The sequence below is a fragment of the Urocampus carinirostris genome, chromosome 16 (assembly GCF_059441175.1).
Source record: "Urocampus carinirostris isolate Australia breed hairy pipefish chromosome 16, RoL_Ucar_1.0, whole genome shotgun sequence".
Lineage (NCBI taxonomy): Eukaryota > Metazoa > Chordata > Actinopteri > Syngnathiformes > Syngnathidae > Urocampus > Urocampus carinirostris.
This window is the reverse complement of record NC_142364.1, coordinates 32,771,842-32,799,700: the sequence shown is the minus strand read 5'-3', so window position 1 is coordinate 32,799,700 and position 27,859 is coordinate 32,771,842. Positions and strand designations below refer to the sequence as shown.

The 27,859-nt window shown below is 39.0% G+C and overlaps 1 protein-coding gene and 2 long non-coding RNA genes across 4 annotated transcripts in view; 1 reads left to right on the top strand and 2 right to left on the bottom strand.

The window, feature by feature from the left end:
- Positions 1-25,140, bottom strand: part of nadk2 (NAD kinase 2, mitochondrial) — a 33,362-nt gene extending 8,222 nt beyond the window's left edge. Inside the window, exons 1-5 of one of the 2 annotated variants that reach the window (XM_088319715.1) lie at positions 24,408-25,140; positions 24,245-24,333; positions 5,758-5,846; positions 4,197-4,278; positions 254-337 (exon numbers count right to left, since the gene is read on the bottom strand). In XM_088319715.1, the coding sequence (XP_088175841.1) occupies positions 254-337; positions 4,197-4,278; positions 5,758-5,846; positions 24,245-24,333; positions 24,408-24,644 (581 nt within the window). In that variant the 5' untranslated portion in view covers positions 24,645-25,140. The remainder of the gene's footprint in view (positions 1-253; positions 338-4,196; positions 4,279-5,757; positions 5,847-24,244; positions 24,334-24,407) is intronic. The other variant, XM_088319716.1, reaches the window with a different exon arrangement.
- Positions 17,245-18,219, top strand: LOC148351110 (uncharacterized). Its single transcript, XR_015853054.1, has 2 exons — positions 17,245-17,428; positions 17,847-18,219. It is a non-coding gene; the product is annotated as an uncharacterized LOC148351110 (long non-coding RNA).
- On the bottom strand, positions 18,210-19,750 carry LOC148351109 (uncharacterized). The gene is made up of 2 exons (XR_015853055.1): positions 19,513-19,750; positions 18,210-18,769 (listed from the first exon to the last, which is right to left on the bottom strand). It is a non-coding gene; the product is annotated as an uncharacterized LOC148351109 (long non-coding RNA).
- Positions 25,141-27,859: the final 2,719 nt, after the last annotated feature.

The window sequence follows — 27,859 nt, the reverse complement described above, 5'->3', positions numbered from 1 at the left end:
ACTGCTACAGCATATTTATGTGTTTCAGGTGTGATTGGATAAACCAGGGTTTTTTTCTGTATGAATAAAGATAACCAATTTTTCTGCGCTATTAAAATCTGTAATAAATATTACACAAATATTTTAAAACTGTATTGCCCATATTATAAAAGCAGTTGCTGCTCTACACACACAAAACTTTAAATGTGGTCTCCTACAATGAATTAACAGGTCACACCAAGTATCACACAATATTTGTAAAATAAATACGCACCTGAACTCACCACGGCAGAGTTTCCCAAGTGCCTCTGGGAATGTGCGAGTATACTTTACTGGCAAGCACAGATGACCCTCGGATCTTTAGTGAAAAGAAAAGAATGAGGCAAAATCTTGCGTCAAATAGATCAGGGGTCTTTTAAACTCAATTGACTTGGGTGCTGCTGGAGCTAGGGTCTAGATGAGGTTGGGCCACAAGATAACATTTGATGAAACATTCAATTATTCAGTTAAAAATCAATACATAAACAAATAAATAATAGTAATGCAAAAAACATACAGACTTTGAAACCCACTTATGAGTAGAAAAAAAAAGCAAATGATCTTAATTCAGATTTAACAGAGTGTAGTCATAGCAATTTTTCCCATACCATAGAAGGATATGGTATGGAATATATTATATATACATACATATCAAATATATATATAAATTTGAAGTTAATCAAAGTAACCTTTAAATTTCCAAATATACAAATTATCGCAAACGCGATGGTGTGTATCAGTAAGCACCTCCACTACATGCCAAAGCCTGCACTCTGACTCGGTTTTAGCAGTTTGTCCTGCACCACCTGCTGATTAGATAGCTGGGTAAAATGTAACATTGACGAGCGTTATGTTTTTCCCCTAGCTGAACATTTTACGTCTCTCTGCGACCAGATAAATATTTTTCCACCAAGCGTTCCGTGCAGTAAAACCCGTTTAGAGACTCGACGCACTGCTGGCGTTTTTAACAGAGTGTAAAAAAGAAGCCCAGCCTTTGCAAGGAATTAGAAAAAATTGCTCAGAGCGCAAGAACACTTTGGTAGACATGGGCCCTTACTGTAGCTCATAAGTTGGCAATAACGTCCTGTAAACCTTCGAAGAAGAACCAGCATTCAGTCATAGCAGAAAATACAAAAAAAGCAGAAGTTCTGATGTTTAACCCTTGTGGCTTGCAGGTGCCATTTATTTACTTTTTCATGCTCTTTGTATGTTCATCAAAAAGAAAGCTTTGAAAAGTACACACCTGGGGGCTCACATTTCCCGCAGGTTGTGAGAGCATGTAGATGTTATGAATCAGTTTTATGTCAATGTATTTAGGAGCCACCCAAATGGTATACACAAAGTGTGCTATTTACACTATTGGGACGTATTGACATCTATTATAATTCATAAAGTTTAACCTGGAGTATTTCAATGCATTTATCAGGATTTTTGTATTTTTTTCCTTTAGAGCCGCCCAGTAAATTGCAAAGAAAAAAAATTGTTGAGTGGTGCCAAAGCCCAAATATAATTATAAATGATTTTGCATGCAAACCACTGACTGCAGCTCCCATGACGCTGGTATTGCACACCGTGGCGCATAACGTGCACGACAGTCCTTTTGCCTTGCTTTGCGGAGACTTCTGCAAAAAATATTATGCTTTCTACCTTGTTGTTGCAAAATGAAGTGTCGTGAACTTGATTTGCTTTTGTGCCTGTTGGCACAGCCAAAGCACTAGTGGGCTGCTTCAAAGGATAAACACCTGATTGATTGCCATGGGAAAGATAAACGTCAAATATTCCCGTGGAAAAAAATTCAAATATAAACTTGTTCGACTCTCAACTATTGTTGGTCAGCTGTTTAAATCTGAAAGTAAAGTAATCAGTAGCCCAGGCACCGCATTCAATTCATTTTTACAGAGGAAATTATTGACCACATAGTCGCAATTACTAATTTACAAGGTGAGAGAACAATAATGTGCAGGAACACTATCACCACACAGCAACTCAGTGCATACTTAGGGCTTCTTATTTCAACTGTCATGTACAAGTCAAAAGGAACAGGGTCGTCAGATGTTTGCTTCAACTATGTCTGTTTTTATATTACAGTCACTTTTAGGATATGTACCGTCGTAAGGGGCGGGGGGAGGAATATATGAATGAAAAACTATCTGCGTTTGGATAGGTCACATTCCACTGAACATTTTGAGGGGTTGGAAATAAAAATATATAAATAAATGGCTGAGTTATCACACTTAAAGTTCATGTCCCAATAATGAACACTGGCACACGCTGTGTCACCAAGAGAAGGGGGGGGGGGGGGAAGCATGCCACGAAGGTTAATACAGCTCTTTACCAAATAACCAACATGAGTATCACATTTAATTTGATTTAACATTTATATCTGTGATTTTGTCTGTTTATTAATCAATACCATTATCTGCACCGCTTTTCCACAGTAGGGTGGCGGGGGTGCTGGAGCCCATCTCAGCTATATTTGGGCAGTGGGCAGGGGACACCCTGAACCGGTTGCCAGCCAGTCGCAGGGCACACAGAGACAAACAACTCGGTCGCTCAGTTCACAGCTAGGGACAATTTGGAACGGACAACTAACCTGAAATGCATGTTTTGGTTGTGGGAGAAAACCAAAGTGTCCGGAGGAAAACCCACGTAAGCACGGGGAGACCATGCAAACTCCACACAGGAAGGTTTTATCTCATGACCTCAGAACTGTGCCGCGGACGCGCTAACCACTCAGCCTCCATGCCGCCCTTATCCGCCAATATGATAGCTTAAAATGGTACCGCATCAGCAACAGAACACCGCTAGTTGTTTTTAGTCTAATTAGATGACGAACAGATTTTGTTTGCATTAAACTCCTGTCTCGTTTATCATGCCATGTGGGTTTGACCTGGTTCCTGTGTCATTGCCTTTCATAGCTAATGTATTTATGATTTACAAGGGCACACGTACATCACAGTTCTAGCCTCTTAATTTTGCGCCAAAAAATGCACTAGATTAATGTGTTTGGATTTAAAATGAACAACACTTATCTTCTGTGGGAGAATGCCACCAGACATCCCTAGACTGTCTACCCACCAGGGTCTTACAAAATAATATGACAAAAACCTTTTGAGCAAGAATACAACTTTCTGAACATAGCATCTCGCAAAATAGTCTGATATTAAATTTCACCTGCAGCCTAGTGGTTAAAAGCAGAAGCAGCCACATAAGTCAAACTCATGTCGTGTGTTATGACATCACAGAAGCAGTGAGGTTGTGCTTTATAACCAAGGCAAGCAAAATTTATAGTTTCATGTAGATTGTCAAGATTATTTTCTCTTATTAGTGTCAAGAAATTTGTTCAAACCAAAATATATAGTTCCATGTTTGTGAGTGATTGAGTGTTCGACCAACCAGGATTGTCACAGTTCGTGTTTTAACAGCGCCAGCCAATAAGAGGCAAGTTTAAACGTGAATAGCCAGTAAAGGCGACGCAAAGTTTGCAATAAGTATGTTATGGTACACTCCCACCTGTGAGCCTCGTGTGAGCAAACAGCAACCCTAATAAAGATTCCCAGAAAAAGGTGCTTGTTTCTTAAAGGTTAAAGAAATGCCATTTAAGTCAAGTCATGTTTTTGTTAGCCCTCAATCTCAAGAAGTCTCAAAGGGCTGCATAGACTATGGAACTACGATTACACCATCCCCTGATCTGAAACCTGCATTAGGGCAAGGAAAAAACACAGAATGAGCAAAATAAAGAAACCATAAGAAGGGGCAACACAATGTTATCAAGCACTCACAAAAACAAAGCTAGCAGAGAATATGCACTTTTCTTTTAGAATAGAAAATTGCACTTGAATTGCAATGTTGTTGTGAAATAATAATAATAAATAAATCGCTATTAGGTTTTTTTTCCTCCCCAAAATTGTCCAACCCTAACATACACTGCCCTTTAAGATTCAGTTCAACAGTGGTGTCAATCTCCCTTGTGCAGTTTTTCGATTATATTCGCATATTTTCAGATTGATTTATTAATCGCATAAGCTAATTTGTTGTTAAAGAAGTTATCCAATCATTTTAAATCAAGTCTGAGACCCCTGAGACCAATAAAAAAAGAAACAGTCTTGTGATTCGGTTTCATTTTAATAAACGTTCCTAACAAATCAATCTCAAACAAGAATTCTACTTTGACGTACCTTTCAGGGTCTGTGTTTACTCCTACAACAGGTTTGTCCTTGCTCAACACCTTACTGGCAACAAGTAGCATTGTCCCGTCACCTAACAAAACAAACTGCAGTTATATAAAATGAATTATTTATAGTTAGTTAGCTGAAAAAGTTGTTAGTGTTTCCATTTACGGGCCAGGAAAAGCAACTTTACACATTTATAGTCAGAAATTATTTAGAAGAGGGCTGTCAAAGTCAGATGGATGGAAGGCCAAATAAAACATTTGGCGACAAGGCGAGGGCCAGAATGATCGAATGTTGAACAGTTTAAAATGCCTCATATAGTTAACCTACTGAAAACCTAACAAATACATTCTATTATTATCAGATGAATAAAACTAAATTCTATTATGGCTCTATCAGTATTCTTTAATTTTCAACAGGATCGAATGACAAATGTCCTTTATATGAAAATCATCATAAAAACATTAAATAAAAAAAGCAGCTATTATTCAGGCACAAACAGAAGCCTTCTGTTTTAGGCAAAATTGGGTTAAATTTACTTCAAAAAGGAATAAATAACAGCAATTTTCTCTCATTTACTCAACTAAAATATATCTTTAAGCTATAATTGGATTTAAATACAAACTAATGCAAACATTAACCAAAAACTATTTATTTATCTTAATAAATTAAATTAAATAAAAATATCACATTTCTACTAATCACTAAATGCACAGCCCCTAAAACAAAACATATCTTTTAAACTTAACACATTTTTAAGAGTTTCAGTATTTTAACTCCATCTTTGCCACGGTACTGAACTAGTGCCACCAACGTGTTGTTATTGGTTCACCTCTTCAAGAACTTCAGGTCTGAAAATGGCCTTCTTCCTCTTTATAAAAAAATTGTGTGGCTTTAAAAGAGGCTTTGGTTGCTTTTTAAGTTTCTTTTACCGGCCTTGTAAAAGGAGACTGCCGTTTGCCCAAAGTTGCCTTCATTTAGCAGGCCTAATCTGTTCGCCAGCAGTTACGGTAGCACAGAAGCTTTTATGACAAGTGCTCAAGTAGCGCTCCATGTTGTGCCGATCTGCAGCAGCCACAATCGTGCCACAAGTGAGACACACACAGTTTTCTTTCACATTAATAAAACAATGTTTTCTCCCGTTCACTACGAAAAGTCTACGGTTTATTCCTTTTCCCGCCGTGTCTAAGTTTGTAGAACTCGATTTGCATTCTTTTGCGACGCTCAAGACCGAGGCTGCGATTGTCATGCGCACTCACTTCTGCCCTGTGTACGTCAGAGTTCTCAGATTATTTAACTCTGCTATTTTGATTACATTGTTTTTTGTTTTATTTTTAAATGTTTGTACCTTTAGGTTTTGAATTTACATCACTTTAAATGCATTTTTTGTGAAGAATCGCAACACAAGTTAATCACATTTTAGACATTGAAATTTCGTCATTAGGTCTATTTTTAGAACGGACTCATGGGCACGTGATGTCGCCGAGAGCGTCACAGTGCCGACATGAATTTTAAAAGCATATTCTAATTTTTTATCTATTGGCAACATCAATACACATATTCTTACCTCCAGCCGATATGATGGCATCTGCCCACAGCACAGTGTCAGTATCATATTCACCCCGTTTTACCACTTTAACTTCGATTCCTTCTTTTCTAGAGAAACAAGAGGTCAGACGTCACCAGCATGAACCCAGTGGCACACAAGAACTACATATGACCTTCAAGGCTGTGATAAAAATAGCTTGACAGTTTTCAACCACTGTGCCACGACACACTAGTGTGCTGTGAGAGATCGTCAGGTGTTCCGTGAGAAATTATCCAATGTCACTTTTTAAAATTTAAAATTTTATAAACCATTTATGAATCATTTTCTGCAAATATTATGTCATTGTCAGTGTCTGTGCTGTAAAAACTGGGGGTATTATAAATTATATTGTAATAAAACATACTATTACTTTTATAACATTTTTGGTTAGTGGTGTGCTGCAAATTTTTTCCAATGTAAAAAGCATGCCCTGGCTCAAAAAAGGTTGAAAAACACTGATATACAGTATTGCAGTGTGAATCAAAAGTGACGTTGTTGTGGCAAATACACTTGCAAATGTAGAATAGACTTGCTTACATGTAGAAATGTAGAATAGACTTGCTTACATGTAGAAATGTAGAATAGACTTGCTTACAGGTAGAAATGTAGTAATTTGGAAGGACTGCTTACGGGTGTGGGAAACGGCTGTGGGAAAAGGCTGGGTAGACATCCTTGAAGATACTCTTGGCAGACATTAAGTTTCCTTGAAGATAGCGTGCAAGGGACGGGACGCTCTGTACTTGATACGTGATACAGGACCGCCTTTTGGGGTGTACTCAATCGAAGCCTAATCGTCACTACCAGCTTTAAATACATTGTCATGTTCCTAGCTCTGTGAGATCTTTATTGACGCATCAATAAAGTGACATCTCCCTCCATAACGAAGCGGGCTCCTGTCTATGTCTTTTATCCACTTATGAGAAGACTTTCTCTCGATTATCGGACCTCCAATTTCTACAACATTTGGCGCCCAAACGTGGATTGGCACTAATTAAGTAAACAGAAAAGGGAAAAGACTTCTCAGTGGAACGGTCTCGAATGAGCGGTTGAGGTAAGGATAGTTTTTTCTCTCCTTGTTTCAATTTGCTTGTCGAGATACGTGGGGGGACGGGAGCCTGTGACGTCGGAGCTAAATTATGAAAATTCGTGCACGTGGGATTTTCCGTCTGTAGTCAGGCCCAAGTTCGGACGGATGAGATATATAGACTGAGTTGAGATTTTTATGTCCGACGGGAGTTCTGAGCTCAAAGAATCCTGTCTGTTTTGGGACATGGGCTGCCTGAAAACCTGGATAAAATGGTGCAGCGGCGTCGGTATTTGTTTATTTATGATTGTCTTGAGATCTGTGTGAAGCTGTGATAAGACGTCGTCATTTGCTAAAGTGACAGTTCGAGAGTGAACGATCTATATATGGTTAATACGGGGCATGTTTTATGTGTTTCCCTAGTCGATTGATGATTTGGGAGGGAAATGTAACCTTGCACTTAAGAAAAAGTGTGGTGCATGGAACCTCGCCATTTTCTACAATCTGAAAGGTTATACCGACGTTAGAAAAATGAGCAGTAATCAGATGTTGTATTATTAAGATATATTCGCATAGAAACAAGCGATACAAAGAATGTGTGAGAATTGCTGACATGTTTTCAGTCTGGGAGACGTCTCATTCGGGAATGTTGGTGTGTGTGCCAGCTGGCGTTAATTGTGCGCGTCTCTCTGTATGTGGATGTGTGCGCGGGTGATTTATACTTAACTGTTTTTTGTTTTTTGTTTTGTTTGGCGTTGGGAGAGGAGTTAAGGAAGCATGGATGAATGATGGAGTGACTGCTTATTCTACGTTTTACGGTCTTGTATGTGCGTTAAAGTGTCTTGCTTTTTGTGGGTTGTTCTCGCAACCAAAGCTCACCCCCACCCCACCACTCTCCGTCTTTCCCCCGTCTTTCGCTCTGTGTGAGTTGAGCTCAACCGTGTATATTCCCGCCCCACCCCCGTCTTTCCCCCGTCTTTCGCTCCTTTACTGTATGGAAAAAAAAAAAAAAAAGTGGAGGGATTACTTAATTCGTCAAGTGCTCCGTTTGCGTGTGGCCTTTTGATTTGTGGGATCTTGTTCCGATAAACGTGATAAGTATAGTTTGGGTAAATTGAGGAAACAATTTGGCAAGCATTTTCAAAAGACAATGAGGGGCAGATTACTCGATCTTGAGGAAGACCATGACAAATTTAAGAATTTAATTGCTTAGGTGATCTCTTCATGGTCATTTAACCTAGACTAAACATCCGAGTTTGTAAACATAACCGATTTAACAGGATTCAGAAGTCAGACGGACTGTTGAAAAGGGCTGAAGATGGCAAAAAACAAACAAAGACGTTCACTCATCCGTTGTCTGCGCCGCTTGTCTACAGCAGGGTCGTGGGGACACTGGAGCACATCCAGGCTGTCCTCAAACAGTGAGCAGGTGGCAATCTGAACTGATTGCAGCCAGTTTCGAGGAGACAGAGGTAGACAACTGGGCGCCAAGGTCAGTGTGGCACTGATAATGCTCATGCGCACATTCCTGCAGCGGATTGCGAGTGGAACGTCACGATGGACTGAGCCAGACGGCCAAGGCCGTCGACGAGGCGGTGATAACGAACAACACGAGTCTGCATTGAATCACGCTAGAATCTTGTTGATTGACGTAGTGTTTACAAATCTGAGGGATATTGATACGTTTGGATTGTGAATTATTTTATTTTTAACACAGACATACTGCTAAAATTGTATTTTGAATCTGCTTTCCAGGAAAACGGTGATGTGTCTCCAGATGCAGGAGCATCAGGAGGATTATTAAGGAGAATAGGTAACAGGGGAATACCTTTGACTTTATATCAGATACAGGCCACGGTAGACGGAGAGAATAATAATAATAGGAGTAATAGGAATAATAGGAGCAGTGCCATCAAAAGATCTAGGTGCGGGAACAGTAATTAGGTTTTTGATTAGAGAAGTTATTCCGCGATTTTGCATACCGTCAGAAATAAGCTCGGATAACATTTGTTCAAAAGGTCGTGAAGGGCATCTTACAAAAACTACACATTAAACAACGGTTCGGTGAGGTTTATCAACAAAGTCAAGGGATGGTGGAAAAGAGTAAATTGAATATTAAAATCAAAGATAAACAAGATCTTTGTGAGTACTAGGCTCGACTGAGGGGATGCGCTACAGTTAGCACTGATGAGTTATCGCATGCAAACTCATTGGATCACGCATTTAACACCGCATGAAATGCTAACAGGCAGACCAGCGCCGCATCTGGGAGGTCCCTATAAGGGGCCGCCACTTGAGCAACTACAAACTGAACTGAGAGACTGTATGAGACAATTGACGGCTGTCATCTACCGGCTGGTTAAGAGACAAGGGTCCAGGGTCGAACAACCATTTGAGAAGACGTCCCAGGGGATCTCGTCTACAACAAGGTTTCAACGAAAGAGGAACCATCCGAGGCGTGAGGGACCGTACACCGTCGTGAGGGCAACGCTGGCCGCAGTCCAGGTCGAGGGCAGCTCAAAAGGGTACCATCTGAACCACTGTACCACGGCTCACGCTGCCACCGTCAACGAGACCAAGCAAGATCAACAGGGCAGTAACGTTAAAATTAGGAAAACAAGATGTGGATGACAAAGCTGTGTGTGATAATAAATTGTCTGATATGATTGTTACTAGGAGCAGAGCTCGAGAAATCGCAGCGGCGAATGGAAATTGCGGGTCCGAGAGTGCAACCGGAGATCCAAAGAGCGACGCTGCAGTTGCAGACCATGACGCATCCTAGAGACAGCGGCCCGGTTAAGTGTGACACTACTGTATGACATGCCAAAACGGTTGAGGATTTGGAAAGTACAAGTATATTTTACCTCATGAAGGGCTCAATGGCCCTGAGGTATGGAAGCTCGAAAGTACCAAAATCAAAAATATTACAGGAAAAAAGAAAAAATGTGAGATATGACGAAAATGTGTAAAAAATAATTCTTAGAATATGGTTTCATAAGGAACATGCACTCGAAATCTTTTTAAAGGGACAGTGTGTATACATTGACCCCAAGATGTCTTTGCACTGTGGAGTGCAACCGAAGTAAAAGTGCTGAACAGGATAAATAAGGAGAGTCACAGTGCCCAAAGAAGCACTATTTTCTTCTAATTATTACTCTAGTTTACAGTCACGTAGTCACACCAGCGGTCCCTGTTTTGGATGTAAGTTGCTAAAAATACTTTGTAAGAAAGCTAATTAAACGATTTAGGTTCACTATCAAGACATTTCTAATAAAAACTCGCAGGAAAAAACCTTAACCGAGAACGAACGTTTTATCCAGAAGCTGTAGCAAAGAAACTCAAACGTTTTTGATTGGGTAAGTGTTAGGAACTATAAACAGGACATGCGCATTTTGCTCCATTGCCCAGCGCCTGTGCTAAAAGTAAATAATAATAATAATAATAAAAATACGTAAGTATCTTCAGTTGTAGGAATTTTTGACATTTTCACAAAATAACTTGGCTTGCATCAGGTTTTGAATCAATAATTTGAGACAAGATGACAGACAAAATGAGCCACAGCACTCATAAGTGACGGCGGGAGAGAGTCGAATTTTAAGTCGCTCGACACTCAAAACGTCACACAGTGAAAATTAAAATCGCTGAATGAAAGTACCGTAAAAATACTACGACAGTAATACGGTAATAGAGAAATGCCCCTAGAGCAAGGGTGTCAAAGTCATTTGAACTCGGGGGCCACACGATAGAACAAACATTCTGTCGGTGGCCTGACTGGTACATTCAAGAGAAAGAGAAAGAGGGAGAAATAAAAGAGAAAGAGGGAAGGAAAAGGAGAGAGGGAGAGAGCGTGAGAAACAAAAGAGATAAAAAGTCATGAGAGAGGGGGAGAAAGAAAGAAATCCAAAGAGAAATAGAAAGACAGAAGGAGAGAAAAGGAAGAGTGAAGGGTAGGAAGAAAGAGAAAAGAGAGAAATGGAAAAAATGAAGGTAGAGCAAAAGAAGTTAAAAAGAGAGAGAGAGAGAGAGAAAGAGACAAAAATAACAAAGAAAGAGAAAAAGAGAGACACAGAGAGTGAAAGAGACAGAGACAGAGTGGGAGAAAAAGGGGTGGAAAAGAGAGAGAGAAAGCGAAAGAAATACAGAACAATGTCTTTGTTCAAGGCACCTGGGTTTCATATTTCAACCTGCAGCCTCTTTGACACCTGTGCCCTAGAGGTATACTAAACAATATCACAAAGCTAACGATTCAATATAGTACTTTAAAACAAAGACATAGTACACTACATCAATTAAAAATAAATAACTACAGAACTAAATACCAAGTTAAGTGCAAAAAGGGCATTTATGAGCTGGCTCTCTTCAATAAATTGAGAAAAAAGCAGTTTTGTCCAATGAAAAAGACTGACTTAACCAATTACCAACAGCAATGACGTAATCTCGAAGCGACGAGATCTCATTAGCTAAGATCGGCGTGCAGAAAAATAAAATCTCATACAGCAAGACCAAAGTAACGATGATGTAATGCGTTGAATCTTTGTTATAGAGGAATTAAATGATAATGACAATTTAAAGGAAAAGTTTGCGTCCCCAGCATGAATGATGCATCTGGGACACAGGAACATGGTGAAATGAAAACACTGAGTGTATAATACAAGATAATTATACAGAATAGTTTAAAAAGAAAGAATGTTTAAGTAACAAAACTAATCGTCTCTCGTTGAATATGCGAATGGCAAAAGGGTAAGAATTTTTAAGACGTGTAGTTATGCTCCTAATAAAGCAAGGGCGAGTAAAACAAAGAAGACGACTGGAAACCGTCCATAATTTCAGTGTCCATCTTTTCGTTGGTTATAAATGGACAAATTCAAAAGAGGCGTAATACATAAAAAGATTGTTTCCTTAGTTTTTCTCATATTCAATAATAGATTACTAGTGGTATGAATGATTTCGAATTATCAAAAAATTGAAAGAAGTTTGAAAATGACGACATATTATCACAGGGAAGAAAATTGGAGACTAGAAATCATTAATAACGTAGCTGAAGCTATTTCAGTCACTGAATGAAATATTTCTTTTAAAAAGAAAAGAAAAAGAAAAACAAAGGGAACTAAGACAATTGCGTAAAAACGAAGATTGTTGCGCGGAATAAAAGATTAAGATAGTAATATAAAATAAATACGAGTCGACAAGATAATTCATAAGTGGCAAGTAGGTATTGCTTTATATCGAATCAACAATAAGAGATTGTGATTACAGAGGGATGAAAAGACAATTAGAAATTTTTGACATTGAGTTCGAGTTGGCAGTTTTTTAGGACAATTGATTCCACACTGAATTTTTTAGAATGAGTGTTACGTTCGACAAATGATTAATAAATGTGAAACAATAGCTGACTTATGGTTTGGTTAAGTTAAAATGAAACAATGTCTATGGAAAAGAGCATTTTTGTTTTAGAAGACAATGAGAAAAAGATTGATCAATCCTGGAAAGGATTAAGGGAATTAAAAATAACGGATTAATGGATTTCGAGACATATCATGGTGATTTAAAAATATAACTGCATGGGAAATGAATGGAAATTAATTAAACTAAGATAATTAATGTCTACTAGTACTTAATTTTAGAGAAAAATTTAGAAATTGAATAAACTGGCTAATTTACTAAAACATCTCAGTATGTAAGCACGATAAAACAAGACTCTAAGTGCCCCTGAATTACACAAAAAAGTTAACCTAGTATATTGTTTTGCTTTAATTCTGAAAGAAAAGGAAAAAGAAACACTAAGACAAACATGCAACATAAGTTATTTAAATAAGGATAATTTGCTGAAAATTGGGTATGAAAAACTTGAGACAAAAGTATGAAAAACAACACATTAGGTGGTGTTTTTGGAGTTCCCCAGGGTCTTGAAAAGCACTATATAAATCCAGACCATTTATGATGGAATGGAATATACCTTTACGGACATAGTTACAAAACGAGTTCACATATTGTAACTGACAATTAATTTGGCATGACACTCCATCTTCAAAGTTAGGTAAAGGATCGGAAAAGATAAGGTTATAGTTATAATTAATACAATATTTACACAAGAATGTGCATTTAGAATGTTAAATACAGTTGAGGTTTGTGTAAATATGCATTGGTGAAAAATAGTCATTGTAGTGCAAAAAAGAAGTTGTCAGCATTGTGCAAAACATATAACAGTATTTTTATAGATAAGCTATAAAAATAAAAGGAAATTAAAAGGATCAATATCTAATTGAAGGCAAATAAACATAGACATAACATGTTGTTTTGCTTTAGAATAAGAAGATACGTACCACGCAATACATAAAATTTTATTATAGAAAAAGATGCTGAGCACAGGGGTGAACGAATTAATCAGATAGATAGATAGATACTTTACTCATCCCCTGAGGGAAATTCACATTTCCAGCAGCATCCCTGAGCTGAGAACAATACAATAATAAAGCCAAAAGAATACAATATACAAATACCCAGTGTGACGTGCAAATGCCCACTTTAGCATGTTATATAGAGTAACTAAATAGTGCTACACAGAATACATATTGCAGTAAGATTCGGTAATGTCCAATGTAGGTGGTGTTGTTTAATGTACGTATTTTTGCGAGTTGAAACCCATATCCATAGGATAGAAAGTAATCCAAGTGTTGCAAGGCACTGATAAAGTAAGCAAAAATAAATAAACAAATAAATAAATCACAAAAGTAGCGAAAATAACACGGGAGCTGCTGGAATGGCTGCCATTCGTGACGGCGCCGGAAGTAACATTATCAAATACATTTTTCCACAATTGGGTCAGAATTAAACCTCTAGGGTTTAATCCAGCCATTCATGTGCAGTAAACCAAAGGAGAACAAGAAATGGGATGGTAAAGTATTACGATAATGTAAATCCTACTACAGAAATTCTATGAAATTACTAGATAACGGAATATAGAGCTTGGAAAACGGGACATAGTATATGGTACGGCTATAATTCTAAAAAGACCAACTACAGAAATTCTGCAAGAATACTGCTACAAAACTACAACGGCATTAATACTAATGCTACTAAAAAAAAAAATCCTTCAAAAATACTACAACAGACTTCGAAAATATTACAGAATCTTATTTAATCTTATTTTGTAAATATTATAAGATACTACTGCAGAAATGGTTGAGTTAAGTGCAGAGCGGACCAGAACTCAATCGCTTAACGACCGGTTACTTCTAACAGGAAAATTGTCCAACGCTCAGGAAAAAAACAAAACAGCAACTGGCCTACAGGCAAACAGGAACTCAGACTAGGAATACTCATAAAACAGGCTTTTACTCAGAACGGGCAAGCCCTTAAGAAGGACACACGCAAATTAGACGGTCGTCACGGCGACCATGCTAGACATGACAGAAATACTACATACGTGCACAGCTACAATGACACAGTTGTACCTCTACTTATAAGTTTAATTGGTTCTAGCAGTAAATATGGAATGATGAAACTATTGTAAATCGAAACACATTATCAATTTGAATCAATTGGATTGGAACGGGATTAGTCCGTTCCGAAAGCAAACGAACCTTGTTGAGTCAACTGCAATTGCCCTGAAGGTATGCTGGTGTTCAGTAGGGGTTCATACATATACACAAAATAGATAAACATGAAATAAATATAATGAAATATAACATCATAACTGTAAATGAGAAAAACTGGATGTGTCCCCAGGCTCGTGACGCCAAAAGTTTGCCCACCCTTGACTTAGAACCATTGTTTTTGGGACGATGGACTGGTGGTTAATTGCGCTTTTAATGACGGATTTCTTTTTAGGTTCTTTTCAAGAAGCAGAATGTTGGAAAAAAATTTTGTGCTGATTGTAGGCGATGATGAAATAGGTCGATAAATTCTCTATAGAGCGTGACGTCTCGTTTGGTTTCATGTTATAGTCATCATAGTTCCATTCCACTCCATTTAGTTATTAGTATCGATACGACACACACACACACGCACACTGCTGTCGTCTTAATAAAACTGGATCGTCTCTGCACCGCACAACACAGTGGCCACGATCTCACTCTCAGTCCACTCTTGGCGCCCATACTCAGTCATCCCTCTCCTAAGAGCGCCCTAAACCTTGCTTCCTTGATTGAGTAGAAGGACGTGTATAAATAGTGCAATTGCGATAGAAGACAAGTTGAATTACTGTAATTCCGAGTATTATGGGATGAGTCAGACGAAAGAGAGACATAGATTGTGAACTTAGGTTTTAACTCAGGGGGGAAGTTGAGACATTCCGTAAAAATAAGTTAAAACCTAGTTTTTTCCGAAATTGATGAAAAATTGTCTTCTGAATAAGCTCTCCATATAACTGTTTTTTGAGATTCAAATTACGAAATTTTGGACGGATAGAAAAGTATTACACAGAAGAAATGTTGTAATATTACAAAACAGAATGGCTTAATTACATTTATTGATTTATTACAACCAACGACGTTTTATTAATTACATTAATTACATTAACGAGGCCTTTAGTGCAGTAGGAGAGCAAAGCGATTTTCTCTTAGCCAGTAAAGGAGGCGTGTGTCATATGATAAAGGAGGAATGCTGTACTTATATACCTTTATACACAGCCGAAGCAGGAAGCTTCACAAAAGCACTGTCGAAGATTCGTGAGTTGAGCAATGAAGTGACAGTAAATACTGAAAAGAACAGTATCTCTTTTGATTGGTTCTCGTCTACATTTGGGTACTGGGGTGGTATGTTAGCGAAAGGGGAGATTCTTGTGCTAACTGTCGTAATAATTATGTGTTTGTTGTGTTTCTGTGCCATACCTATTCTTAAAAGAGGAATTCTTAAGACTTTTGGAGAACAAATGACAGTAGTGGCTAATACTAGGGTGGCAGAAGCTCAATGAGCACGGTTAGTGATTAAGTATCCAAGCCTATTCCTTAGTGAGGAAGACTCAACTAAATTCAACGCCTTGAATTTTATCTGGCAACGTTAATAGTCAGTCTACATTATAATAAAAAATGGAGCATCTGCGGAAAGAGACACATATGATGATCTGGACTGAATACGATATCAATTAGCACTATTGTTAAACACGCAACGCACTATATAGCACTAGGAATAACAGCAACAAATATATTGGTTTCTGATTGTGATTCTTTTGTTGGTATGTCACACTGCCGGGGAGCAAGCTGCTGTCTGGGATGGTCAGGATGCATCGTCGCTTCCGGGTTTTTCGCTGCATGGAAACTGAGCGTGATGCCTGCTGGGATGAACACTCACTCCAACATCTGACTTCACGACACCCGTTGACGAATACGACAATGCATGGTCTTCAAATTGTTCACGGGGGTCAGGCCAAAGGCCAATGTGGATATCACTATCCAGTCATGCACTCATCTTGGAATGTATCGACGACTGTTACCGAAATTTGTTATCACTCACTTATCAGTTCATTTATTCATTTACCTTTATCACGTACCGATCAACCGTCGACGGTCCACGTGTATAATCCAGTATGTACGGATAAAGATAAATGAAGGGGGGGTTAGTGCATGGGTCAGATGTTTGGAGTGTTGGGGGTTTTTGTAAATGAAACATGAACAATGAAAGTTAGAATGATCACAGCAGGCTGACCGCCAGAATTGTATTTTATTTTCGATTCGCGTAAACTCTGTCCGTGTATTGATATCTATGATTTGTAATACTTTGCCACAACTCTGTATTGATTTTCAATTTTAATTTCCATTCAAAATGGGAGTATAAACTCCCAAAAGGGGGGATAAGGTAACAGAAGAAAAAAAAAAAAAAAAGGGGGGGATATGTTGTGGCAAATACACTTGCAAATGTAGAATAGACTTGCTTACATGTAGAAATGTAGAATAGACTTGCTTACATGTAGAAATGTAGAATAGACTTGCTTACAGGTAGAAATGTAGTAATTTGGAAGGACTGCTTACGGGTGTGGGAAACGGCTGTGGGAAAAGGCTGGGTAGACATCCTTGAAGATACTCTTGGCAGACATTAAGTTTCCTTGAAGATAGCGTGCAAGGGACGGGACGCTCTGTACTTGATACGTGATACAGGACCGCCTTTTGGGGTGTACTCAATCGAAGCCTAATCGTCACTACCAGCTTTAAATACATTGTCATGTTCCTAGCTCTGTGAGATCTTTATTGACGCATCAATAAAGTGACATCTCCCTCCATAACGAAGCGGGCTCCTGTCTATGGCCCAATCCCATTTCTCTCACTCGGCCCTGAGGACCCTCCAGTGAGGTCCCTCGATAGAGGAGTGCCCTCCGCCGGTGGAGTGCAAAGTGGAGATGGTTTGGACAAGACTTGCAAGGTTCCACCCCTGTCCAGGCGATGGCGGTAATATTAATTGGCTGTAGACCTCAGTGACTTATTGGTCTACGTCACATGTAAACAACTCGAGTCTCAACCTGTGGTGTGTCAGTTGGAGAGTTCGTGCAACGTTAAAAATGCCCGCTACAGCTGTGTTATTACCGATTGCCTGAAAGCTCATCATCTTTTCCGTGTCTCCAATCAACGGAGGAGAAATGTGCTATACTGAAGACAGCTTCGGCGCTATGTAGTGCTGATTCATCTTTACAAGGTACGTACACTCATTAAAAAAAATTGACCCGTTCGGTCAAATACTGTAGAAGTTAACATACAATGCACGTTCACATAATACCCTATGTTTGTGTAGACATAAATGGCAATCTACTTATTAGTATCTTAATGCCATTTTATGACATATAGTAGGGGTCTTGAATCTGTGACATGACGAAACGTAAACAAACACAAGAACAGTCCACCTGACCCTTTAGCTGACATAATATCGTCACCAAACTTCCCTGTACGACCCAAAAACCTTAGTTCATAAGGAATTTAATTCAAAAGAGTTGTCATTGAATATAAAAAGGTCATTTCAACATTTTTTCATGATGCTTACATCACAGTTAAAGCGGTCTTTTTCTTTTCTATGCCCACATTTATGTCTAAATTGTTTGTTATCTATTGTGTTCCAGAGTGGCTGTCCCATAAGCGTGGACAGGTTGGACAGGAATGTTCCCATCCTGTGCTTATGGTTGGATGTGGAGTCAGAACTCATTCAGGACTTAAGGTTGAGCAAGGTTATGTGGGCCCTGCAGGAGCTGCTAAAGAGGGAACAGGGCCATGGCTGGAGGTCCTGATCTACGTGTACTGGCTGGTCCACGCTCTGTCCTACCGTGTGGTGTCACGGGTCTTCAGGGTTCCCTGGTCCACCGTACAAATAATTGTCCACAGTTAATATGGAATAAATTGCCCAAAAGCCATATTTTAGGCTCTGGAAGTCAGACCCACATTTGCATTATGTGCTTTTCTGCATTACTATTCAATAAACATCTTCATTTTGAGTAACACCTTGGTGGTTTATTTCATAATGATGTGAGATACTGTGTGTGAACTATGTGACTGTTGGACAGAAAACAAATACAAATCACTCCAGCTTAAATAATAGTTTACTTTCAGAAAAACAAACTCACATTGGGCCAAAATACATAATAGTAAATAAATAATGTGTCACAAATTTTAACAAAAATATACCAATACTTCCATAAAGCTGGAAACACAAACTGGAACTTCATTGAGTTCTTAATAAAAATAAAAAAAATTCCTTTTATAAAACAAAGGGAAACATTGCAGAGATGTCACTGTTCTGGAAATTTGTCCACGAGCTTCCCAAAAAGGACGGGAACCGCTCAGTTTTGGCCACAGTTTCTTCGAGCCTATTCCTCGCTCCGGCAGACTCCGCTTTCAAAAAGTCAAGGAGTGTATCGTGCTTCCTTTTTTTTCTGGGTGATTTGGGGTTTGGCGCCGGATTAGAAGGTGCCAACGACGTGCCCGGTGGTGTGGATGGCGTGGTAGCTGTGATGGTGACCAGCTCTTCCACGGGACGTTCTACAGTGGCCTTTAGGTTGGGTGGAAAAAACAAGAATTACTTAATGCTGATGTATTGTACAAAACAACTGTGTATAGGATGCTCAACAAGTTGATATGAGACAGGAAATGATAGGATGTGTTCTGGATAATTATTTGATAGTGAATAGATACAAAAAAATGACATGTTATTCTTATGGCTGTAAGAGCCTTCTATTGGCCAGCATCACATATGCTTTAGAATTGTCTCCACATTTGGACAACATTTTGAGAAGGTAATTAGTTTACTTAATATGTGTTTACAGAGAAGGCAGTGGACTGTGTGATAGTAATTTGTTTCAACTGTATTTCCACGTGAAATTCGGAGACATTACTCATAATGCATGATGAAAACTAATGCATTCTGATCTCACATGAAAGAATCATATTGTAAATAAAACACGACACCCGAAATTGTGTGCAGTAAACAAGGGCTTATGTCCAGAACGGTATTCTGACTATGCTCCATGTAGATGTATAAGCACGACTCGTTTAAGATAAAAACAGGGATGGGCTGAACCGTGATTTTCTGCACAGTTATCCTACTTTACAGTTTGTAGCGTGAAGATTTTTTTTGCTAGCTCCCTTGGTAGATTAGTGCACTTCGTAAAGTAGCGATTTTGCAATGTTCGTGTTTTAACGCGAAAATACTATTTTCTATTGCATTTACGTCTAACTAAGATATCTCAATACATTTTGTTCCAAATACATGCGTGGTTGTGGAAAACTACTTACATTTGTGCGGTTCCTTTCCGGGCATGTTTGTTGATATTGAGAATTCGCAAAGACTTCTGGGTAGTCACTTCGCCGCCAAGTGAGGTAGGGAGCCCCCTCGGTCTTGAAGTGGTTACGAGATGGTTTGAGGTCACTTCTGCCTCGGACTTGAGAGTATCGGGACACACCCCATTTTCACGTGAACGCGCAAACCGAGTGACTAGGGCACATAGCGAGTGAAAGTGCGAAGAATGGGACTCAGCCTATGTCTTTTATCCACTTATGAGAAGACTTTCTCTCGATTATCGGACCTCCAATTTCTACAACAACGTGCAAATTATTAAATTATTAGAATCATTGTTACAACATGGGATTACGTGCAAGAAAAAAGAAAAGCCACAAACAAAATGTTAGTAAGTCCTGATTAAAACAAAAATATAAAACGGTTGTACTATAGTTAGACCGCGACCCTAATAAGGATAAGCGGTACAGCTAATGAGATGAGATGAGACTATAGTTAGAGTATACAACATTATTTATGATGGAATCAACCCATTTTGATCAATATTTGAATGGGTGGCATTTACATCGACATCAGAGTTGTTTAAAGCTGAGGTAAGAACCAACCACAGGTCACACATTTTTTAAGGGACAGTGTGCATTATTTGCCCACTAGGTGATGCTGTATTGTGTATTGCAACTGAAAACGAGTGCTAAGGAGCACAAAAAAAATTACAAACTACGGAGTAGCGGTAAGAAAATAAATCCAGCATGGCCTGACCCGCAAGTATAAAAGCCCAAACCAGCCCAAGCCTGACCAATTAACTTGGTTTGAGTGACCGAGCCTCAAGCAAACATAATTTTTTGGTTGTATTTGTGAGGACTTGGGAGGAGGAAAGGAGGGTGATTTTGGCCCCCTTGCCGCAAGCCTGCTTTTCTGTGTCCGAGCGTGCTTGCTCTGCGTTTCCTCAACAACAACAAAATAAACAGAGAACAATGACGGGTGGATGAATTGAAAGAGAATAATTCAGCGAGAAATCGACCTGTCCTGGCCCTATCCGAACACAACAATTGCCATTTTATGCTCAGCCTGACCCAAATTTCAGGCTTGGTTGGGGCTCGAGATCTTACCTCTACTACCAAGACTTAAAGTGAATAAAACACCCCATTTTACTACTTATTTTTTGCCCAGCCTTTTTGAGATTTTGGGGAACCTTTAGCAGCAAGATGGTGGACAATTATGTCCTATCCTTCCTAATGCCAATTTCTCAACCTATAAGTATTCTAAAAAATGCATGTTTATATAAAAAGACTGAAATGTCTTTTTAGTCATTGGTAACAATGTGATGAACATTGTCTGCAGCTAGATTTGACACGGCAATCCAGGCTAAAAACGTAATTAAGAATTAAAAGAGAAAAATAAGTTAAAATGTCAGGATAAATAGGAAAAAATATTTACAAGGGTGCTTGGAGAATGGTCTAAATCAGAAGTCGGGAATGTGGCTCTTTTGATGATAATATATGGCTCGCAAATCTGAGGTTGGGGTTTAAAAAAAATTATCTTTTGTTTAAATCCATCTATCGATTTTCTACTGCTCGTGTCTTGTGCAGAGTTCCGGTTGCATGAGCGATTGTCTATTATTTTAATTGGATGATAATACCCTATGTTGGCCAATACTGGGCCGTTGCTGGGGGCACAGGTACACGCCCCCTTTTGCGTCCCTTGGCACTTGGCTGTTGGTCATTAGCTCAAAGCTAACCCTTCGACAGAGAAGACGGCGAAACGAAAAAAATGATGAATATTTTACATTTCAGGACGAATGGACCGAAGAATTTGACTTTGTGGAGAGGTATGCCTAATTTGCAATGACAAAATTGTATCGATGAAACGGTTGAATGTAAAGCGGCACTTCAACACACGCCATGCTGCCTTTGCATTGAAGATGTGGATGAACAAGTTCAAATCACTGAATGAAGAGTTGGAAAGAACTGCACGACAGAAAGCGGAGTTGGCGAGCAAGTACATGTGGACAGAAATGAACAAACTTCAACCCGAAGACGAGCTGATTCTCAAAACTTGGACTGCGCTTCCAGTCACATACCACACGCTGAGGCGTGTGAGTATTGGTGTATTGACAATGTTTGGATCGACGTATTCATGTGAGCAGTCATTTTCACATCTCAAAAACATCCAAGTCCAACCTCCCATCACGTTTAATGGATGAAAGCCTCAATGCCTGCATGAAGCTTAAACTCACCAAGTACCAACCAAACTACAAAACCATCAGCAAATCCATGTAGCACCAGAAGTCGCATTAATGGTGAGTATTATAACAACATTATTTAAAATAATAAATTAAGCTTTTTATGCTCACATTTAATTGAATTCAGTCTTAAAACATATTATATGGCTCTCACTGAAACAAATTTCCAAAAATTGTGCTTTTATGGCTCTCTCAGTCAAAAAGGTTCCCGACCCCTGGTCTAAATTGTAGCAATAGTGAAATGAAAACTAGTTCATTGCAAATTTGTAACAATAGTGCAAGAACATATAGCAGCAAAATAATAATATATGATAATCCATGTATTTTGATAAAGTTAATGTAGAATTTTCCCTTACAACTGTGTCGATTCAAAAGTCAACAATAGTTTGTGAGACCTAAACAAGCCCCTTCAACTTTTATTGCCTTCCCAATATGTCTCATAAAACAACATAAAAGTAAAAACTTTCAGAGTGCAGATGACACTCAACTGTATGTGCCACTGGAGACAACTAGACAGTTAAGTTGTAGAAATCTGGAGGCTTGCCTTACTGAGATTCAAAGATGGATGTCACTTAATTTTTTGCGCCTTAACCCAGAAAAAACTCAAAATGTTGATTATTGGTCCAGCTCATTGTCGTGAGTTGTTTTCAAACACTGCCCTGAACCTAGACAAATGTAATATCACCCATAGTGACACGCTCAAAAATCTAGGTTTTATATTTGATCCTAATCTGTCGTCTCAGTCACAGGTGAAAATAATATTAGAATAGCTTTCTACCACCTCCGTAATATTGCAAAGATTCGTTCGATGCTGTCCCAATCAGATGCCGAGGTTTTAATTCATGCGTTTATTACTTCTCGGCTTGATTACTGTAATGTATTGCTTTCTGGTCTCCCGATGTCTAGCTTTAAAAGTTTGCAGCTGGTTCAGAATGCGGCAGCTAGACTTTTGACCAAGACAAAAAAGTTTGAGCATATTACTCCTGTATTGGCCAACTTGCACTGGCTCCCAGTCCACTTAAGATGTGACTTTAAGGTTTTCTTATTAACATACAAATGTTTGCATGGACTTGCACCCTCTTATCTCTCTGATTTAATTTCTCCCTATGTTCCTGCACGGAGCCTCCGCTCGGAAATGCCGGTCTACTTGTGACTCCGCAAGCTCGAGAGCGTTCTCCATCCGGTGCCATGGAATGCTCTGCTTCCGGAGATAAGATCTGTAACCTCAGTGGAAGTTTTTAAATTTAGACTGAAGACACTTCTATTCCAAAGCTTATGATTGATGCCCACCTCATATTTTGTATTGTCCTGTCTTTTTCCGACTGCCTGCCTGGTGGTGATACGAAGGAGAAGGACGATTTGAGATGAGTCAGTGGACCAGCATCTGACCTGAAGCATGTCAACGCCTGCATTGACCAGCTGGCATATGGAAAGCTGTGTCGTGGCCATCATACTTTCTGGACTAGTTTACAGGCCGGGGGCGTCGTTGCTCTAATGCAATTTCCGGACAAATTTTCAACATGTTACCTCATGTTTACTGTGTTTGTGTGCTGCAATGCTAAATCTATTTCACCCTGGTTATCCTGGAAGGGGGATTACCACTTGTGAGGCCCCTTCTCAAGGTTTCTTTTTTCCTCACGCTGAGGTTGAGTTTTTTCTTGCCCGCATGTTGGTTTAAGATCAAGTAATTGTGTAATTGTAATCCTGTGCAGTCCTTTGAGACATTTTTGTGATTAAGGGCTATATAAATAAATGTGACTTGACTTGGAAATCATGGGCGTAACCCGTCGGTTTTTGAGAGTGCTCATGCACCCCGAAATCAACCCAAGCACCCCCAAGAATTATACTATTTAAAAAAAAAAACTATTAAAACTATTTTCTTTAATAAAGAACAGGCTTAAATATGATTTGAAAAAAGTTAAACAAAAAAAGGTTGATCAGTTTGCATCATTGTCTCATCATTGTTTAATGCTTCTTCTGTGCGCATGTGTGCTCCATTAGAAATACATTTGTAAAAACTGGGCACGGTGTCGTAATCGTGTTTCTGCTACCCACAAAGTGTAATGTGATGTTCACAATTAGGAACTGACCACCCAGAACACTGTTGAATGATCCTAAATCACAAAGTAAATGAAGATTTCTTTTTTTTAACCAGACATTCTGGGTGCTCAGCAAACCCCAAAGCTCTTAACCTGAAATCGCTCTTGGTGAATATCAATGGCAATAAACCACTATTGGTTTAATTTAATCGTTTTTTCCCCACTAGGAGGTGCTAAATAATAAACACTGCCCCTTTAAACTAAACTGTGATTGGTTGTTATCTGCGCACGATTGTTGTGACGTCATTTAAAAACGACAATCAAGGGCAAATGTGAACATGGCCGCCCCCTGTGATATATACAAAATATAAATGTTCTGGCTCAATTCACTTTCTTTAAACTCGCCTAGGTTAAGTTAACCGTAATTAATAAGTTTAGATACAGACTTACTGAAGACTTGCCACAATATGTTCAACATTGTTTGTGTGAATGTTGTGTCTTTCCAGTAGGCCACTGTAGCTGGAACCCTTCATTGCGAGCTGCATATCACATTTAAAGAAACGTAAGAAGTATATTAAAGTTTTTTTTGTATAAAGTAAGGATACACTCTTACCAAGTGTTTGAGATCCTCTTCGGAGAGTCCTGCATAACGATAACGTTGTTGTTCGAACTCATATCGCGTCGTCTTCGTAACCACGGCTACCTTTTCAGGTTTGAAGCCAAATCTCGGTTTGGTTGAAGAGTTCCGTGACAAAATGTGAATTAAACCAAGTCGGCTTCCGCGTAGGGAGGTATGACTAACCACGTGATTTGCAGAAATAATTAACTTAATCATAGAACGGTAAGGCATGCTTTAGAAGTGCAAAAATACAAAAGTCCCGCTGAATGACAACACTGCTCGGTGTTACTTTTACGTTTACAACGGTAGGCGTCATAACAAGCTGCTAATCCTTATAGTATCCATTCAAGAAGTGAGAGTAGACTACACACACACTAAGCCTGGAAGGTCACCGCGTTCAATCTAGTTCAGAGCTGACTAACCAGTCACTCCACTAAAAAGTAAAAAAAAGGTGGACTTTTTTCTAAACGATCAAACTAAGCAATTGTGCTTACCTGTTTATCTTAAGTTAGCCTATGCAAACCGCAGTTGAAAGCTAGCAACGTTGCCTACAAATAGTCTACAAATCGCCCCATGTTTAACACTTATTACGATTGCATTGAATTTGATCGCAAAGTTGCATTAAACCCGCGTCTTGCACACTCCCAACGGGCTTTAAATGACCTAGAATTCCCAAACAAGTGCAGACTTAGCGAGCGCCTGAAACAAAACATGAAGCTTCCCAAACGAGTACGTATTTTTGCACGTAATGGCGTAACTGTCTTCTTATTGGCTACGTACAACGTGAAAGCGGATCGGTAGGCGTGCCCATATATATATATATATATATAAAACAATGTTTTTTCAACCTTTTTTGAGGCACACCGTCCTTTGAAAATGTTTTACTATTAATCCCTGGCACTAGTTTCATGTTGTTTTTAGCTTCAATTTTCATATTGTCAATGGACAGTGTACTGTAGTTATTTTATTTCTTTTTTTGTGGTTACAGTGGCTCAGGAGATGATACGGGTTATTAGTCATTTTAGAGTATGATTTTGCTGCCATTTTGGAAATTTTGTTTTTTAGAAACATAACAAACATAACGAAAATCATACTTAAAAATCAACAAAAGTATCAGCCAGGGGATTTTTTTTCTACGATTTGTCTTTTTTTTGTTGTTAATAAAATTATGACACAAAATAAATCTGCAAAACCACTTGCAAGGTTTTTTCATTTAATAAAAAGAAAGGGCTCAGTCGAAGGCCGAGCAGGCTAGACTACTTTTTACTTTTACTTGAGTCATATTATTGTGAAATAACAGCATTTTTACTTGAGTTACATTTTTGGCTACTCTACTCACCTCTGATTGGTTTTGCAATAGTTGTTCAACATAACTACTGTACTGTAAAACCGTAATTCACCAGAGCCTCCGCAATTGACACTAGCCAAGCAAAAGAGGAGTGGGGCAAGAGCAGCGCTAGGAATCAAATAGATGAAACCATTTCAATCCAGTGGGGTATTTCTGACCCTGCGTTGTTCATTCATTCATTCATTCATTCATTCATTCATTCATTCATTCATTCATTCATTCATTCATTCATTCATTCATTCGTTCATTCATTTATTCATTCATTCATTCGTTCATTCATTCATTCGTTCATTCATTCATTCATTCATTCATTTATACTGTTACTTTGTGAGTTGAGACCAGAGTGAGAACCTCACTTGCAATGCGCCCATCTGAGATTTTGGGCACCCCTCATACTTGTAGGTGCGAAACTTGCATTTATCTAACTTAGGCCTCACCTAGAGAGAGCTGACATATTTGTCTGCCATTTTGCTGCTATGGGTATGCGAAAAAAACAAAAAACTTGCAAAAGGCTTAGCTAAAAATGAGGAGATACAGTATAATGGTGCGTGGTTCGTATTCTGCCTTATGCTTTTCAGCACTTGTTTTTGGTTGCACCACACATTTCAGCGACGTCGAGTGGCCAAAAAAATACAGGCTGTGTCTTTAAGAAATTCATACCATAAATCAAATCCACTAGAGCTCTACTTTCTCAAATCCTTAATATGCAAGATCGCATATCATTTACTCAACATGATTAAAAATAACTGCATCAACACCACCATGTCTTATCCAGGGGCTGTAGGCGATACTTGGAACATGGTAAAGATCTGATCCAAGCAATAACGTTAAGAATCGACCGATTCTAATACTTTTCTGGGGGAAATATCATAAATAATGAAAATCCCCCCCCCTTGAGTTAGTTTTTTTTTAAAATAATGATAAACACTGAATAAACATTTAATGGTCACTTTCAGTCTTCTTAGTTTGTATTCTTCCTTGTGCTTTCAAGCTCTTGTTTTTGGTTGCACTACAAAACACAGCTACATCTAGTGGTCAAATCACACACACTGTCTCTTTAATGTTAGTGCAGCCCTTGTTAAATTATGGATTCCTTTATTATCATTATCCTTATGTCTTTTTTTGATCATAGCTTTTCTTGTGAATAACCAGATTTGGCCCAGCCTCACCCGGACCCTATTTCTGTCGGCCCCTAAGTAAATTGGGTTTGAGAGCCCTGGCATACTTTCCTTCAGCTAATTGTGTAAAGGTTTGCATTTTGTGGAAATGACTCCAACTTTAACGTGTTGCCAGCAGAAGTGGATAGTAACGTGTTACATTTACTCCGTTACATTTACTTGGGTAAGTTTTGGGCAATTTGTACTTCTAGGAATATATTTAAATCACTATATTTTGTACTTGAGTAGATTTGGGAAGAAAAAACTGTTGTCTTACTCCACTATATTTGATTACAATGAACTCGTTACTTGAATCCCCCTCCACGTAAGTAAGTGTCCGTCTGTCTCTGCTGAGGAGCATTCATTCGGTATTATTTAGATTTGACCAGTGACCCAAACAACCACTTGTGAGCAGAGTTAGGTTTGTCTTGTTTTTTCGCTTATCCTCATTAGGGTCGCTGGGGGGCTGGAGCCCATCCCAGCCATCTCCGGGCAGTGGGCAGGGGACACCCTGAACTGGTTGCCAGCCAATCGCAGGGCACACAGGGACAGACATCCCATTCGCTCATTCACACCTAGGGACAATTTGGACCGGCCAATTCACCTGAAATGCATGTTTTTGGAACGTGGGAGGAAACCGGAGTGCCCAGAGGAAACCCACGCAAGCACGGGGAGAACATACAGACTCCGCACAGGAAGTCTGGAGCTGGATTTTAACCCACGACAGGTTCCCATTACATGAACTGCACAAGCGCTAACCACTGCGCCGCCGTGCTGCCCATATATATATATATATATATATATATATATATATATATATATATATATATATCGGTCTGTCCAGCTCCAGACTTCCTGTGCGGAGTTTGTATGTTCTCCTCGTGCTTGCGTGGGTTTCCTCCGGGCACTCCGGTTTCCTCCCACGTTCCAAAAACATGCAT